The 17929-nt window shown below is 42.0% G+C and overlaps 1 protein-coding gene across 7 annotated transcripts in view; it reads left to right on the top strand.

The window, feature by feature from the left end:
* DENND1A (DENN domain containing 1A) overlaps positions 1 to 17929 on the top strand; it is a 555776-nt gene that overhangs the window by 51555 nt on the left and 486292 nt on the right. For all 7 annotated transcript variants that reach the window (XM_089302416.1, XM_070056536.2, XM_070056525.2 and 4 more), the window contains one exon: positions 3029 to 3099. Coding sequence is in view for 6 of the 7 variants with exons in the window: in XM_070056536.2 (XP_069912637.1) it covers positions 3029 to 3099 (71 nt within the window). In the remaining variant the exon portion in view is untranslated. Of the gene's footprint in view, positions 1 to 3028; positions 3100 to 17929 lie in introns of those variants that run through there.

The raw sequence follows: 17929 nt of genomic DNA, 5'->3' as shown, positions 1-17929 counted from the left end.
AGGTCTGCACAAAATACCTTTTGCCCAAGGTAACGTGTTGATCCTCTAGTGTTCTAAAATGTGGTATGTGACACTTCTGATGGTCATGTTTATTATTTCAGTTTTTTTTTTTTTTTAATAGAGACAGAGTTCCTATCTGCTGGTTCACTCCCCAAATGCCAGCAGTCATTCTGGTATGAAATGTGGCCATCCTGGGGCTGGTGCTGTGGCGCAGTGGGTTAAAGCCCCAGCCTGCAGCACTGGCATACCGGTTCGAGTCCCGGCTGCTCCTCTTCTGATCGGCTCTCTGCTATGGCCTGGGAAAGCAGTGGAGGATGGCCCAAGTCCTTGGGCCCCTGCACCCATGTGGGAGACTTGGAGGAAGTTTCGGGATCAGCTCAGCTCTGACCGTTGCGGTCACTGGGAGAGTGAACCAGAAGAATGGAAGACCTCTCTCTCTGGCTCTACCTCTCTCTGTAACTCTTTCAAAGAACTAAAATAATTCTAGAAAAAAAAAAAAAAGATATGTGGGCATCCTAACTGGTGTCTTAACCACCAGACCAAATGCTTTTCAAGTGGAAATTTGGATAGAAAATGCGTGGAAGCTCTGAAGAGCCTCTGTGGAGCCCGGGGGTCTGGTGGAGCATTTTTCAGAGCTGTTGACTTAATCCAGTGGCTGAGATTCAGCCAGTTGCAAAATATACTTGAGAGATTTTTAGGTTTCGGAGGGAATCTTCCTGATGCTCCTCTGAATATACTGCCTGTTATTCACGAGAGACGACCTCGGAACATCCCTTTCGTTTGTCAAGTGCTCTATCTGGAGGTCTTTTTCATGAGTGGAGTGTTTCCATGTGGTATTTTCTTTGAATGTTTGGTGCCAAAATCTTCGTAGGTCATTTTGCACCCACTTGGGTGGGGTGGGGGGGGCAGTGGCGGCATTTTTTCAAGGCTCTCTTGAAACTCTTTTTTCCTTGTTTGTTTTTTAAGTTAGATACTGTGATTTATGTCTGATTTTTTTTTTTTTTAAATTACTATGTTTGACAAGGTATATTTAAATGCCTGGAATTTTAGAGCGACCGACTCTTTTCCCTGTAGGCACTTGTTTAAAGCAAAAGCCCACGCTTCTCTTCTGTAACAGGAGAAATAAGTGGATCCTTTACTCACAACACACACGTTGTTTTTCTGCTCCTAAGGAAATAGGAGGGAGTATTAAACACATTTTATTGAATTTAAGATGCTATTGTTTTATGAGATGTACCATTACTTCATGTGGCACCAAGAAAAAAAAATTGCTGTCTTTTGGATTATAAAATTACTTCAGGTTGTAGGAGAGGTGACTGTGTTGCGGGGAGGTGAGATTCATCTTAAAATCAATGAAACAGGATTTGGGAGGTCAGGAGGTATGAGCTGAGTCCTGGCTACATCTTTAACTTGCTGTGGATCACACACAGTAACTTAGATGCTGCCTTGGTTTTGTCGCCTGCATAGGGAGAGTAATGGCTGATGTACCTACTTCACAGGATTGTGATATGAGAGAAGAAGAAAGAGAATTTTTTGAAAAGTAGGCTCAACTGAGCAAAAAAAAAAAAGTATTTCCTGGACTTAAATTAGCCCTTCGATTTGATTAGGCAGCTTAGAACATTTTTTACTTGAGCTTTGTTGTCAAGTTTACAAAGAAATTCAGTTTTAAGAAGTTTAAAGTGTTGCATTTTCTTTTGCTAAATGATTTTTTAAAGATTTATTTTGGGGGCTGTTACAGTGGCATAGCTGGTAAAGCTGCCACATCCCATATGGGCACCTGTTTGAGTCCTGGCTCTTCCACTTCCAACCTAGCTCCGTGCTGATGCACCTGGGAAAGCAGTGGAAGATGCCCAAGTATTTGGGCTCCTGCACCTACATAGGAGACCTGGATGAAGCTCCTGGCTCCTGGCTCCTGGTTCCTGGCTTCAGCCTGGCTCAACCCTGACTGTTGCAGCCATTTGGGGAGTGAACCAGTGGGTGGAAGCTTGCTCGAGCTCACTCGCTCACTGCCTCACAGAGAGGCAGAGAGTGATCTTCCATTTGTTGATTCACTCCCCAGATGGCTACAACAGCCAAGTCTGGGCCAGGCTGAAGCCAGGACCCAGGGGTCTCCCACTTGGGTGGCAGGGACTCAAGTACTTGGGCCATCATCTGCTTTCCAGGCACATCAGCAGGGACTCAAATAGGCACTTCTATATGAGATACAGATGTCCCAAGTGGCAGCTTGACCCACTGCGCCACAATACCTGCCCTAGTTTAATGATTTTCATTTCAGCTGGAAATAATGTTTATGTTATAGTTTTGAAATTAAAGAGAAAATACAGAGATAATATAATTAAAATATTTTTCACCCCAAATTAATAAGCATTAGCATTCTGTTAGTGCTGTGATCTTTTTAAAGCTTATAAATGTTTATGACATAAAAAGCTAAAGGAAAACAGCAGTAAGCATTCATATACTTGCCATTTTTGTGCAGATGAAGCCCCCTTGTAAGAACAGTGTTGCAGGCTCACAACAGTCTATTGACAGCATTCTGCTTCTCTTCTTCTTTTTGTCTTTAACACTTGTAAATAAGCGAGTTAATTTTGTCGTGTAAGTGTTTTTATCCTGGAATGTGGGGGAAAAGGCTCTTTGTGCTGGTGTTGCTTTGGTCTTAATGTCCTCAAAATTCTACCCTTGGCTTTGGAGGTCCGACTGTGGAAATGGAGAATATGACATTTGTAGGGACGTAGTAATGGCTGGCCTAGGCATTGTACCTAGACATTTTTTGTGTATTTTTGTTTTGAAGTTTTACAATATTTCTTTTAGTTAGGTGCTTTTGTTTTGTAAACTAGGAGGATGTGTTTGAGACGTTGAGTAGCTTGTCCACAATTCTGTGGCCATTAAGTTGTGGAGTTAATAATTTCAATGAAGTTAATAATTTTCAATATTTCAAGTTAATAATTTCAATGGCCTGTACCACAGCCCACATGTTCTGTATCATGCTGCCTCAGTTCTTGTCAGTAATCCTAAGCTGTTTCTCTTGTAGGCAAAATCCAGAGACCACGTTTGAAGTATATGTTGAAGTGGCCTATCCTAGGACTGGTGGCACTCTTTCAGGTACTTGCATGTTCTATTATAATGTGGTGTATTTGTTTATTGTATGACATAGCCATACCAGTATACAAATCAGGGTAATAAACTGTTTCTTTTTCTTAAGTATGTTTAAATGTCTTTTCCTTTTACCCCGGCCACATCATCTTAGGAAGAACGGAGAATAAAAGTACAGTGAAAGGTTGGATTAACAGTCCCTGTCATGGCTTTATTCACTGCAATCATTGGGTCTTGGAATTTATGTCTCACAGATGTCTGGAAGTCAACTGCTGTGCAATGTTGTCACCTTGCTAATGAGATAGGCTTAGAATTGAGTTATAGGCTACAGAATAATAAAAAGGGAATATTGACAACTAAACTGCAAGATGTTTGGAATTGACTTAGAAGATTTTATGTTTACTGGTTAAAGAAGGTTGGGAATTAGTTGAAGGATATGCGTTATATAGCTTCAACTTTTTGGATATGTATTTCTGGACTACTGTGTCTTAGATGAGGTTGGGGTGTTTTGTGCAGGCTGTGTATGTATCAATTCCTGACCTTCATTTCTTCCTGATTGAGAAAATTAATTTTATGATTTTTGTTTTCATTGCCTGAGAGTGATGCATTTTACTAAAGGGTGTGTTAAGGACGCTTGGTCCACATACATAAACACCGTACCTGTATCAGTTGGTGTTTAGGGAGAGTGAATTTATTTTGCATGGGGAATTTGGAGTAATCAGGATTCCAACAGTAGTTATGCCTTAAGTGTCTTTACAACTTGGGGCATATTTTGATTTTATTATTTTAATTGGATTGTTATAATCATAAATACTACTACATATATATATGTATGTATTTAAGATTTTATTTTGTTTATTTGAAAGGCAGAGTGACAGAAAGAGGGAGAAACAGAGATTTTTTCATCCACTGGTTCACTTGCCAAGCAGCCACACTGGTCAGGGCTGGGGCCAGGCTGAAGCTACAAGGCAGGAATTAACATCCAGATCTCCCATATGGGTGATCTGAATACTTGGGCCATGTTCTGTTGCTCTCCCAGACACATTAGCAGGGAGCTGGATTGGAAGGGAGACTCAAACTACCTCTCCAACATGGGGTACTGGAGTCGTGAGTGGCATCTTAAGTCACTGCACCATGTTCCCAGCCCACACAACTATCTTTTATTGAATGACTGTTGTTCTGTTATCCTCCATGCTTTGCATCTGTATTGTCAATCCTTACCAAACAAATCTTTTATTTTTTTCTTAAAGATTTATTTATTTGAAAGGCAGAGTTACAGAGAGGCAGAGACAGAGAAAGAAGTCTTTGGTCTGCTGTTTCACTCCCCAAATGGCCACAACAGCGAGAGCTGCGCTGATCTGAAGCTGGGAGCTAGGAGCTTCTTCCAGGTCTCCCATATGGGTTCAGGGACCCACACAGTTAGGCCATCTTTTACTGCTTTTCCAGCCCATAGCAGAGAGCTGGATTAGAAGTAGAGCAGCCAGGTTTTGAACCGGCGCCCTTATGGGATGCTGGCACTGTAGGTGGCAGCTTTACCCACTCTGCCACAGCACCGGCCCCACCATAAAAGCCATAAAGATTGCTTGGTGGTATCCCTATTATGCTTATAAGAAAACAGAATCTCAGAGAAGGGAAATAACTTGCCAAGATTGTATAGCTATTGAGCATTAGGAGCCAGCATTTTTGTTGTAAATCCTTTTTGCTCTTCTAAGTTGCCTTCATGAGGGCACTGACCACATTGCATACATCTTTCCGTGTCACTTTGCGGGGCTGTGCACAATGTCACCAATATTGATTAAAATGAATGAACCTCAATAGCAGATGTGAGCTGTTCTCTACCTCCTGTGTTACATTTTGAAGGCCGTGCAACATATTACAGATTTACGGTTGTTCTAGAAGAAGAAAGTTCGCATCCATTTTAAGTCATGCTCTTGTTATGCATGGCAACCACTGGGTTTAGAAGTATCCGTTACCAGCTGTGAATGTGTAGTAGCGGTTGTGTGGGCTGACTTCCCCGAGCAACCGCATGATGATGGCTGTGATTTAAGGACAAAACATTAACAGTTATCAGCGTCTCCCTCTTTTTAATGTTCAAGGAGTTTTCCTCCCAAAGCTGAAGTTAATGTTTTTCATTATGAAACAAAATTTAAAGTGTACAGATGAGATGGAAGAATGAACAAAATTGAAAGTTTTCATTCTATCCCACAGAAATTCCCTTCACGTTTGACCCTTTATTTTTTTAGGATTTATTTGAAAAGCAGAGTTAGAGGTAGAGAGGTAAAGATAGAGAGCAAGATCTTTTGTCTGGTGTTCCATCCCTCAAAAGGCCACAATGGCTAGGGCTGAGTGAGGCTGAAGCCAGGAGCCAGGAGGCAGGAGTTTCATCTGGATCTCCCTGTGGGTGCAGGGACCCAAGCACTTGGGCCATCTGCTGCTGCTTTCCCAGGTGCACTGGCAGTGAGCTGGATAGGAAGTGGAGCAACCAGGACTTGAACCAGCACCTATATGGGATGCCAGTGTTGCAGACAGTGGCCCAACCCACTATGCCACAATGCCAGCTGAAGTTTATTTTTTAATCTGAATTTTATTTTGAAAATATTTCAGAAGTTTACAATAGTCCAGCATATTCCCTTTCCTTAGATTCACCAGTTGTTTAGTATTTTGCCTTGTTTGCTTATCACTACACACACACACACACCCCTACACACATACCTTTTCTTTTTTTAGTTTACTTATTTATGTTCATCTGGTTTAAAGGCAGAGTAATGGAGTGAGCAAGCATGCATGAACACGTGTGCTCTTGAGCTTCCATGTACTGGTTTACTCTCCAAATGCCTTCAAGGTCTAGGACGGGGCCAGTCCAAAACCAGGAGCCAGAAACTCCATCCTGGTCTCCCACATGGGTACTGGAGCTGTTCGTTATCTGCTGCCTCCTAGAATGCGGGAGTAGGAAGCTGGATCAGAAGTGGGAGTAGCCAGGACTCAAAGCCATGCCCTGGTATAGGATGCAGGCATGTCAGTTGGTGCTTAACCTGCTGAGCCACAATGCCTGCCCTGCAGTGTGCTTTTCGCTGAACCATTTAAGAATATATTGTAGACATGACCCTTCACCCCTTCAGGATGTATCTCTCTAGATAAGGACATTTTCTTATATGACCCTAGCACAGTTACTGAAATCAGAAAATTTAGGATTGATGGAAGACCAGTTTTCACACTGCAGTTTAGTCAGTTGTCCCAGTAGTGTCCTTTACCCTGTTTTCTCCTCTGATCCAGACCCCAATCCAAGACTATGCAGTCTGTTTAGTTTTTATAGGTATTTAGCCTGGAATGGTTTTGTGTCCTTTCTTTGACATTTCTGACATGATTTTTGAAGATTTTAGTTTGTTTTGAAGAAAGTCCATGAATTTGTCTGAATGACTTCCTCATGATGAGCTTCAGGTTATGGATGTTTGACAGAAACATCTCAACAGTGACCCCTCGGGTACATGATATCTGTCCCTTTATGGAAAAATTGCATGGAACTTATGTGTATGGTTTTTTTTTTTTTTTTTTTTTTTGACAGGTAGAATGGACAGTGAGAGAGAGACAGAGAGAAAGGTCTTCCTTTTTTTTCCGTTGGTTCACCCTTCAATGGCCGCTACAGCCGGCGCACCACGCTGATCTGAAGCCAGGAGCCAGGAGCTTCTCCTGGTCTCCCATGCGGGTGCTAGGGCTCAAGTACTTGGGCCATCCTCCACTGCCTTCCCAGGCCACAGCAGAGAGCTGGCCTGGAAGAGGAGCAACCAGGACAGAATCCGACGCCCCGACCAGGACTAGAACCCGGTGTGCCGGCGCTGCAGGCGGAGGATTAGCCTATTGAGCTGTGGTGGCGCCGGCCTATGTGTATGGTTTAACAAATTATTATAGAGTGATGGCTATGTCACTACTATCCAGACTAAAAAATAGAATGTTGCTGGTCCTGTGGAAATATGAGTCCTGGCCCCTAGTACCTCTTCCCTGGCCTAGTGATTTAGAGGGAGCTGCCTTGACCCTCCTCTGACAGTGCCCCATTCCATGGGACTCAGAATTCCTTGCCCCAAAACTGTGATTTTATTTCTAGAGCCTGTGTGAATCTCTCCTCTGGCGCCTATCATCCTGAGGATAAAACTGTGCTGCTAGTGGGTACACACCCAGGCCTGTGGGTTGACTGAAGGGACACTGTTGGTGGGGAGTAGAGTTTGAAATAGAGCTCAGATTTGTAAGGAAGTCAACTCCACGCTTGAATGTCAGGTTTGTTCCATTTAGAGCAGGATGCAGAAGGGAGCAATGGAAAGTGAGCCAGAGGTCAGGTTCTCCTGCACCACCACTTTCGCATTGGGAACTCTAGGGAATCCAAAAATTCTGACTATGAATATGGCCTTCCAGGAAGTTCTAAAGATATGTTTGTCATGATAGGAGTATGGAACATATTTAATCATTTGTAAGCTTGTTTTATAAATTTTTTTAAAAAGATTTTATTTATTTGAAATGCAAATTACAGAGACGCAGAGAGAGAGAGGGAGAGAGATCTTCTATCCACTGGTTCACTCCCCAAATGGCCACAATGGCTGGAGCTGAGCTGATCTGAAGCCTGGAGCCAGAAGCTTCTTCTGGGTCTTCCACATGGGTACAGGGACCCAATCACTTGGGCCATCTTTTACTGCTTTCCCAGGCCATAGCAGAGAGCTGGATCATAAATGGAACAGGCGGATCTTGAACTGGCTCCCAAACGGGATGCTGGCACTGCAGGCAGTGGCTTTACTAGCTATGCCATAGCTCTGGCCCCAACTTGTTTTATAATTTCAAGTATCTAGACACACGGCCTGTGGTCTGCATTTGTATAATTGCTGAGCCCTGTAAATGTTAGAGGTAGGCTTGCCCATCACCCCAGGGGCCCCTGCCTTTCTTTCTCCAGAGGTAATTACTATTCTGATTTTTATCATAATCATTTCTTTGTTTCTCATTATAGTTTTACTACAAACATATATCTTTGAAAAATATAATTTAGTTGTTTCTGAATTTTATATAAATAAAACTTATTCAAGAGTGAGAGAGTACTCCCCTCTTGATGATTTTTTGTTGTTTAATATTTATTTATTTATCTGAAAGAGTTAACAGAGGGAGAGACGGAGAGAGAGAGAGGTCTTCTGTTCACTGGCTTACTCCCCAGATGGCCACAACGGCCAGGGTTAGGCCAGGCCAAAGCTGGGAGCCAGGAGCTTCTTCCAGGTCTCTCAAGTGAGTGGCAGGGGACCAAACGCTTGGATTGTTAGCAGGGAGCTAGATTGGAAGTGGAGCAGCTGGGACACAGACTGGTGCTGTGGGCAGGATGCAGGTACTATAGGTGGCATGTTTAACCTACCACAACACTGCCTCCTCCCCTATCCACTGGTTCATTCCTCCAAACACCTGCAATGGCCTAGCCAGAGTAGGGCTAAAACCAGGAACTGGGAGCTCAATCCAAGCCTCCAGGCAGGTGACCTGGACCCAGGTACTTGAGCCGTCACCTGCTGCTTCCCAGGGTCTGTGTGGAAGGAAGCTGCAGTTGAGCTGGAGCTGGCTATTGAACCCCAGTACTACCATGTGAGATGTGGGCATCTGAACCACTAGGCCAGTGTCCTCCCCTAAATACAATTGTTCTGAATGTAGTTTTGCTGTTTTTTTTTTTTCTTGATTATGTTTGTAAGGATACTGTATGTTGTATTTAATTGCAGCCATTCAGTTTCCTTTCTGTATAATATGTTGTAGAGTTATGTGTATCATTAGTTATCCATTCTACTACTGACAACATTTGAAGTTTGCAGCTTTTAGCTATTACAGGCCATGTTGTTGTGATCTTTCTTATACATAAACCCTGTTGCACAAAAGCGTACATTTCCACAGGATTTATAACATCTAATTACTGGATCATGTTAAACTGTTTTCCAGTTGATTATGTTATTCTACGGTCCCACCTGCAGCATTTGGTAGTCCTTATTGTTCTGTGATTTCATCCATCAGGATTAACTTTGGCTAACCTGATAGTTATGCAGGAGTTTTATTTGTATTTTTCTGACTAATGAGATTGAGCACTCTTTCATATGCCCTCTGGCCTCTTGAATATCTACTTTTACAAAGTGCCTGTTCAAGTATCTTGCTCATTTTTAAGACTGAGTTTTATACCTTTTCCTGATTGGTTAGTAACACATTCTTTATGTATTACTATCTGGTTATATGTGTGGCAAATATCTTCTCTTTTGTTTGTCTTTCACTTATGGTGTCTTTGATCAAAACTTCTTGGTTTTACTATAGTATAATTTATTGATATTTTCTTGCAGATGTAAGCATGTTTCTGATATTTTATTCTAAGAGATCTATTGTTGCATCTTTTACATTTAAGTCTTTAATCTACTGAAGGTCTTAGTTTTCTATTACATGATTCATATCCAGAAAAGTTAAACTCTAAATTTGGTTTCTCATCTGTGATTTTTAAAAATTGGGAAGCTAAATAAAACTGGGTTACTAAAATATGCTGCACCTTTCCCTAAAACATATTTTATAAAGTGATTAAGTACTTCAGATCATAATTGAAAAATTACCTCATGGTAAAAAGTTGCCAGATTTGAGAAAGGCTGGTAAGAGATATTACTAAACTTTAAGGATGGTTCTTTCTTCTGCTGATTGCTTTTGATGTCTATGCTAGTAAAAGTATGCATTATAAAGCTTCCCTCCCAAGTTCTGTGCTCTGAAGAGACTCTCATGAAGTCCCTAGAAGAAACCTGTGACCTCCCAGTTCTACTTATAAATCGTGTTAAGACCCCAACACTGAATGGAACGCTTCCCAGTGATCTCCACTTGCTTTCTTTGGAACTGGTCAGATTTCCTCCTTGCTGTTACCACTGTCAGTCTTTGATTTTTAGATTGCTTTTGTCTGCTTCTACATTTTCTTATTTGCTTTTATTAAAACTTTTCCTGCTTGCCTTTTTATGATATTACTTAAGACATTATTTTTGCTATTTTAGATGATTATGAAGACTCTACCTTTCAGTTAGTCCTTGTTCCTTGCATCTTCATCTCCGATCTGTGCCACAGTATCTGAGCCTTCATAGATATAAACTTTACCCACTTTACACAGTACTAGAGTCTAGGCATAATCGGCTCTTTGAAGTTTGCTGCCTCCACCTAGAAGGGTTAATTCCCTGCTGTGAGAAGTTGGGTTAGAAAGCACTGAAACTGCTTCACGGGTCTTTAATTGGAGGATTTGGTATACATTTTGTTCTATAAACTTCTTTGGGCATTTCATTCTTAAAATTTTTCTTGTACTGTGGTATGTTCTCATTGCAAATTAAAAATGTATACTAAAATTTTTCTCAAGTTACTGAATATATATTGGCAGATTATCATGGTATGTGTGTTTTTCTATTTTTAAATTATTAGGTTGTTTTCTGATGAGTTGTAGAGTATATATAAAATTTAAAAACTTAAAAAATCATAGAGAAAAACTACTTAGTGGTAACTACTGTTAATGTTTTGATATATTTATTTCCTCTGTGTGTGTGTCTGTAAATACATACACTTTTTCCAAACTCTTACTATGTATGTATTCTGTTTTCTTCTCCCAGTTAATCATTAAGCTTTCCCTAAAATAATTAATACTGGCTTATGAAAGTCCTTTTAGTTGCTGTGAATTGTGATATTGAGTTTATGTGCTATGTTTACTATAATTAGATCTTTAGATTGTTTCCAGGACTTTCCAGTGAGTGATGCCAGCAGACATCTTGCCTGTCACTTAAGTATTTGATTTCGATGCTTTATGAAGAAACTGGACCATTCTGAGTAGATCTTTGATCTACTTTGTCCTTAAGATTTTAAATCTTTTTTGTCACATTCTTTTTTGTGTACTCTAATTGGTATATTTGTTCAGGAACCTACCTTCCTGTCAGGATCGCAGGAAACCAAAGCTGCCAAGGTTGAATTCTGCCCGTGTGATACAAGGTCTCAGAAGAGGGTGCTCTTGCAAGACAGATCTGCCTGCGAGGTCCCGTGAAACTGGCCATGCAGAAACTCTGGGATGCATTTCCAGCATCAGTGTCTCGGTACAGCTGGCATCCCAGAACCCACTGCTAGCGCTCTTCTCGGGAAGGTGCTTAGCCCTTGGAGAGTGGCGGCATTGGCTCTTCAGGGCCACTCAGCAGGCTAGCTTCCCGCTGTGTCTGCTCCTATTAGAGTGTTTTGGATGTATTAGCCCAATGGCCACTTGGTAAAAAGGAGGAGCTGGTCAACTTGAGAAACCTTTTGTGGGAACTCCGAGAAGGGAATGTGTGGGGCATGGTCTTTTGGTAGCTGAGTTTTTCACCTACTCTGGTATTGAGCCACAACCTTCAAAACAAAACAACTTTAAAATCTATCTTAAATGACTGTGTTTCTGTATTAGTGGTATCCTAAAGAAAACTATGTCTTTGGGGTATTCAGAGCAAGATTTATTACTTTGGACTTTGCTTTCATTTCATGGGATTGTATTTGTGGTCAGGGAGCTTCCCCTGAATCTGTGGTCACAGTGGATGCCCAGCATTAGTCAGCATTTAAAAAACATGACTTTTGGGGCTGGCGCTGTGGTGTAGCAAGTAAAGCCGCCGCCTGCATTGCCAGCAATCCTGTATGGGCGCCCATTTGAGTCCTGACTGCTCCACTTCCAGTCCAGCTCTCTGCTGTGGCCTGGGAAAGCAGTGGAAGATGGCCCAAGTCCTTGGGTCCCTGAACCCAAATGGGAGACCAGAAAGAAGTTCCTGGCTCCTGGCTTCAGATTGGTGGAGCTCCGGCCGTTGCAGCCAACTGGAGAGTGAACCAGCGGATGGAAGACCTCTTTCTCTGCCTCTCCTTCTCTCTCTGTGTAACTCTGATTTTCAGATAAATAAATAAATGTCTTTAAAAAAGTCTTTTAGGGCAGGCATTGTGGCACAGTGAATTAAGCCGCTGCCTGCAGTTGCTGACATCCCAAGTGGTGGTGGTTTGAGTCCTGGGTGCTCCACTTCCAATCCAGCTCCCTGCTAATACTCCTGGAAAGGCAGCAGCAGATGTCTCAAGTGTTTGGTCCCCTGCCACCCCTGTATGATACCTGGGTAGATCTCCCGACTTTGACCTGATCTGGGCAGTGAACCAGTGGATGAAAGATTTCTCTCTGTTTCTTTCCCTCTTCGTTGCTTTGCCTTTCAAATAAATAATCTGAAAAAATAGTAAGAAAAGTGACTGGGATGTATTAGGCACTCAAGAAATGGTAGTTTGTTACCATTCTTGAAGCTTGCTATGACTCTGCTGCCTTCCCAGGCACGTGAGCAGGAAGCTGGGACTGGGACCTGAACTGTGACTTGGGATGCTGGCATTGTAGTGGTAGCTAACCTGCTGCCCCACAATGCTGGCCTTGTTTACTTTCTTCAGCCTTGAAAAACACTCTAAAAATAGGTTTAAGAAACTGAGGATCAAAGAGGTTAACTTCCCCAGGCTGAATAACACCAAGTTGTAGAGCCATGTTTCATCCTCAATCCTGTGGCATCTTCCAAAAAATAATTTTACCTAATATTAGCTGCACATTTGGTGCTTAGTCAGGTAACATTAATATGAGGGAATAGAAATCTGGCTTGTGCAGAAAATCAGGGGAGAGGAGGTTTTATTCATGTGTGGTACAAGGGATTCTTAGTTTCTTTTTTTTTTTTTTTTTTAAGAATTATTTTTTACTTATTTGAAAGAGTTACACAGAGAAGGAGAGGCAGAGAGGTCTTTTTTTTTTTTTTTTTTTTTAAATGGCGCTGCGCTGATCCGAAGCCAGGAGCCAGGTGCTTCCTTCCTCCTGGTCTCCCAAATGGGTGCAGGGCCCAAGCACTTGGGCCATCCTCCACTGCCTTCCTGGGCCACAGCAGAGAGCTGGACTGGAAGAGGAGTAACCGAGACAGAACCAGCTCCCTAACTGGGACTAGAACATGGAGTAGTGGCGGAAGATTAGCCTACTGAGCCGCAGTGCTGGCCAGAGAGGTCTTCCATTCTGCAGGTTCACTCCCTAAATGACCGAAACAGCCAGAGCTGAGCTGATCTGAAGCCAGGAACCTGGAGCTTCTTCCAGGTCTCCCATGCGGGTTCAGGGGCCCAAGGACTTGGGCTATCTTCTACTGCTTTCTCAGGCCATAGCAGAGAGCTGGATCGGAAGTGGAGCTGCTGGGACACCAACCGGTGCCCATATGGGATGCCAGTGCTGCAGGCTGAGGCTTTAACCTGCTGCACTACAGCACCGACCCCGATTCGTAGTTTTTTGATGAGTCAGAACTATTACTTCAACATTTCTTTTTTTTTTTTCCTTTTAATTTTCCAGTTAAAATGAATCCATCTTATTGAGTATTAAAGTATGGATCCTGATTCTTAGTAGATCAGTTAAGACAAATTGCCACTCACCTAAAAGACATGAGTTATTAAATAGACTTTTTAAATTTTTCCAGGCTGTAAGTACCTGACATACCAGTTAGGAAAATCTTTTTTCTTTGTTTTTTTTAAAGATTTATTTATTTATTTGAAAGAAGATTTATTTATTTGAAAGTCAGTAAGAGAGAGATCTTCCATCTGCTGGTTCATTCTGCAGTTGGGAGAGAGAGAGAGAGTCAGAGAGATCTAGAGCTTCTGTCTGCTGGTTCACTCTCCAGTTGGCTGGGCCAGGCTGAAGCCAGGAGCCAGGAGCTTCTTCCAGGTCTCCCACGTGGGTGGCAGGGGCCCAAGCACGTGGGCCATCTTCTGCTTTTCCCAGGCCATTAGCAGGGAGCTGGATTGGAAGTGGAATAGCCAGGACCTGAATCGAGGCCACAAACTGGGGCTTATATGGAATGAATGCCAGGTCTCAGGTGGCGGCTTTACCCACTACACCATAACACTGGACCCTAGAAAAAAATCTTGTTTGCAATAGAAGCATGGAAACTCATCTTGTACTTTTAAAACAGGCTTTAAAAAGTCAGATGATGGACTGGTATTGTGGTGCTGTGGTTAACCCATCAATTGTAACACTAGCATCTTATATTGAAACACTGGTTTGAGTTCTGCCTGCTCCATTTTTAATTGAGCTCCCTGCTAATGTGCCTGGGAAAGCAGTAGATGATCGCCCAAGTACTTGGGTCCCTGCCACCCCAGTAGGAGACCTGGATGGAGTTCTGGACTTCTGGCTTCAGTCTGGCCCAGCCCAGGCTGTTGCGGCCAATTGGGAAGTAAACCAGCAGGTGTAAGATGTCTTTCTCTTTCAGTTTCTCCATCTCTGTTACTTTGCTTTCAAATAAATAATTTTTTTAAAAGATTTTATTTATTTATTTGACAGATGGAGTTATAGACAGTGAGAGAGAGAGAGACAGAAAGGTCTTCCTTCCGTTGGTTTACTCCCCAAATGGCTGCCAAGGCCGGCGCTGCACCAATCTGAAGTCAAGAGCCAGGTGCTTCTCTCTGGTCTCCCATGCGGGTGCAGGGGCCCAAGCACTTGGGCCATCCTCCACTGTCCTCCCAGATCACAACAGAGAGCTGAACCGGAAGAGGAGCAACCGGGACTAGAACCAGCGCCCATATGGGATGCCGGCGCCTCAGGTGGATTAACCAAGTAAGCCATGGTGCCGGCCCCTCAAATAAATAATTCTTAACACAAAATTAATTAAAAAAAGAAATCAGGTCCTGGGGCAGGTGTTGTGGTGCAGTTGGTTAAGCTGCCACTGGGGATAATTGCATCCCATGTGAGAGCACCTGCTTCTAGTCCTGGCTACACTGTGCTTCCAATAGAGCGTCTTGTTAATGCTCCTGGGATTAGTGGCAGGATTGGTGGCCTGGGTGCGCGAATCCCTGCCACCCATGTTGGAGACCCTGAGCGAGTTCCTGGCTCATGGTGTTGGTATGGCCCAGGAGTGAACCAGCTGATGGGAGATCTCTTTCTCTCTGCTTGTCTCCAGCCTCCCCCTTCTTCCCACCCCCTCCCCGACTTTGTCACTCTGCCTTTAAAGTCAATACATATGTAAATATATAAGTGAATCTTAAAAACTAGGCAGGTACAACTTTCAGAATTATACTGTACCTTGTCTTCTTTTTTTTCCCCTCAAGATTGCTATGATAATGATTATTTCTGTAAACTAGAGGTGAGCCTGGTAAGAATTCACTGTAATAAATTTTGCCCACCATGTAATGAAGTAAGAAGTATTATTATTACCCTGTTATATGGGTAAGAAACATAGGGCTCTAGAGGGCAGAAATCATGTCTTGCTTGTACCTGTATATTTTGGTAGCTACAACAGTACCTGCATATCGTAGATCCTCAAGTACTGAGTAGTTAAAGCTTAGAGATAGGAAGTGACTTGTCTAAAAGACGAAGTTGGGATTTTTTTTTCTTTTAAGGAAATTTATGAAAACTCTTGCCCAAATTATTTGTATATTTACAGTTTTAAAAAATAAATGAATATGCATATATCCACTCCTCAGCCTAGAAAATGGAACATTTTGTATCTTCTTTTTTTGTTCTTTTTCTTACTTTTTAGACATCTACTTTAATCATTGGAAAATGATCTACTTATTAGGATTCAGATTTTTTAATGGCAAAGTTACTTTGGTATGTGTTAATTGCATCATCACCTTAAAATACAGGAGAAGTCAAGGATTTTATTTTATTTTTATTTTATTATTTTTTTTTTGACAGAGTAGACAGTGAGAGAAAGAAAAGGATTTTAAATACTAACATTTCTTTGGGGAGTGGTGGTGATTTTTTTTCACTAAGAAAAATGGTTTCCAAGGGGCCGGTGCCATGGCTTACTTGGTTAATCCTCCACCTGCAGCGCCAGCATCCCATATGGGCACAAGGTTGTAGTCCCGGTTACTCCTCTTCTAGTCCAGCTCTCTGCTGTGGCCCAGGAAGGCAGTGGAGGATGGCCCAAGTGCTTGGGCATCTGCACCTGCATGGGAGACCAGGAGGAAGGAAGCACCTGGCTCCTGGCTTCGGATCGGCGCAACTTGCTGGCCGTAGCAGCCATTTGGGGAGTGAACCAACGGAAAGAAGACCTTTCTGTCTCTCTCTCACTGTCTGTAACTCTACCTGTCTAAAAAAAAAAATGTTTTCCAGTTGCATCCATTTTGTTGTAAGAGAAAGGATTTTTTTTTTTTTTTTGGCTGAGTAGTTTTCAATACTGTACATATACCATATTGTCTTTTTTAAAAAAATTATTTAAGGAATAAAAATTTCATATATGCAAATTTGGGAACGCTATGATTCTTTCCACTCACACCCCCACCCTTCTACCTCCTCTGTCTCCCATCCCTAGTTTGATTTTTTACAAAGATCTATTTCTAATTAATTTTATACACATAAGATTAACCCTATACTAAGTAGAGAGTTCACCAAATAGTATAAAGAAAACAAAGCAAAACAAAACAAAAAAAGTTCCTCAACTCTTAAGACAGAGACTGTTCAAAATCATCACATCACAAAGTGTCAGTTTCGTTCCTATACATTGCCTTTTAGGTTCTCTATTACCACAGATCAGAGATAACATATGGTATTTGTCTTTTTGTGACTCTTATTTCATTAAGTACAATGTTTCCAGTTGCATCCATTTTGTTACAAATGGCAGGATTTCATTTTTTATCATTGTATAGTATTCTGTAGTGTATGCATACCATAATTTCTTTATCCAGTCTTCAGTTGATGAACATCTGGGTTGATTCCATATCTTAGCTATTGTAAATTGAGTTTCAGTGAACATGGAGATACAGATAACTCTTTCATATGCTGATTTCCTTTTCCTTGGGTAAATTCCTAGGGGTGAGATGGCTGGGTCATATGGTAGGCCTATATTCAGCTTCCTGAGGTATCTCCATACTGTCTTCCACATGGCTGCACCAGTTTACATTCCCACCAACATTGATTAGGGTACACTTTTCTCCACATCCTTGCCAGCATTTGTTGTTTTTTGATTTCAGGATGAGAGCCATTCTAACGTGGGTGCAGTGAAACCTCATTGTGGTTTTGATTTGCATATACCCACTCCTCAACCTAAGAAATAGAGCATTTTGTATCTTCAAATCTCCCATAGACCTATGTCACTTTTCCTTTCTCTACTGAGGTCACACTTTGAATTTCATTAATTGCATATCCTTACTTTAAGCTCATTCTTCTTCTTATCCTATACTGGCGATTCAAATTGAGTTTGAATTGCTGTTCTTAGGAAGTAACTAAATGACCCATATATTGTCTTTTCTGATTGCTTAGTTATTTGAAGCAAACTCCAGATTTTTTTCTTGTTACTAAACTGTCCAATTCAGGGGCCATCTTGGTATAAATTATATGGCAGTCTTATAATGTTTGGTTCAGTCATGACAGTGTGGTTCTTTTCTTATGCTTGTGGTACACATGTCTTTGGCTTTTCAGGTGGTCGAGGAATTCATTGATATGTTAAACTTTGAAATCCATGTGAGCAATGGGTTCGTTGAATTATTATTTTTTAAAAATGTATTTATTTTTTAAAGATTTATATATTTATTTGAAAGTCAGAGTTACACTGAGAAGGAGAGGCAGAGAGAGGTCTTCCATTCCCTGGTTCACTCTCCAATTAGCCGCAATGGCCGGAGCTGCACCGATCCGAAGCCAGGAGCTTCTTCCCGGTCTCCCATGTGGGTGCAGGGGCCCAAGGACTTGGACCATCTTCCACTGCTTTCCCAGGCCGTAGCAGAGAGCTGGATCAGAAGTGGAGCAATTGGGACTCAAATCAGTGCTCTTATGGGATGCCAGCACTCCAGGCGGTATCTTAACCTGCTACACCACAACACCGGTCCCAATTTATTTATTTGT

This window comes from Oryctolagus cuniculus, chromosome 1, assembly GCF_051225735.1.
Source record: "Oryctolagus cuniculus isolate XC-2025 breed Fujian yellow rabbit chromosome 1, ASM5122573v1, whole genome shotgun sequence".
Lineage (NCBI taxonomy): Eukaryota > Metazoa > Chordata > Mammalia > Lagomorpha > Leporidae > Oryctolagus > Oryctolagus cuniculus.
The sequence above is the reverse complement of the archived record's forward strand: the minus strand, read 5'-3'. Positions and strand labels throughout refer to the sequence as shown.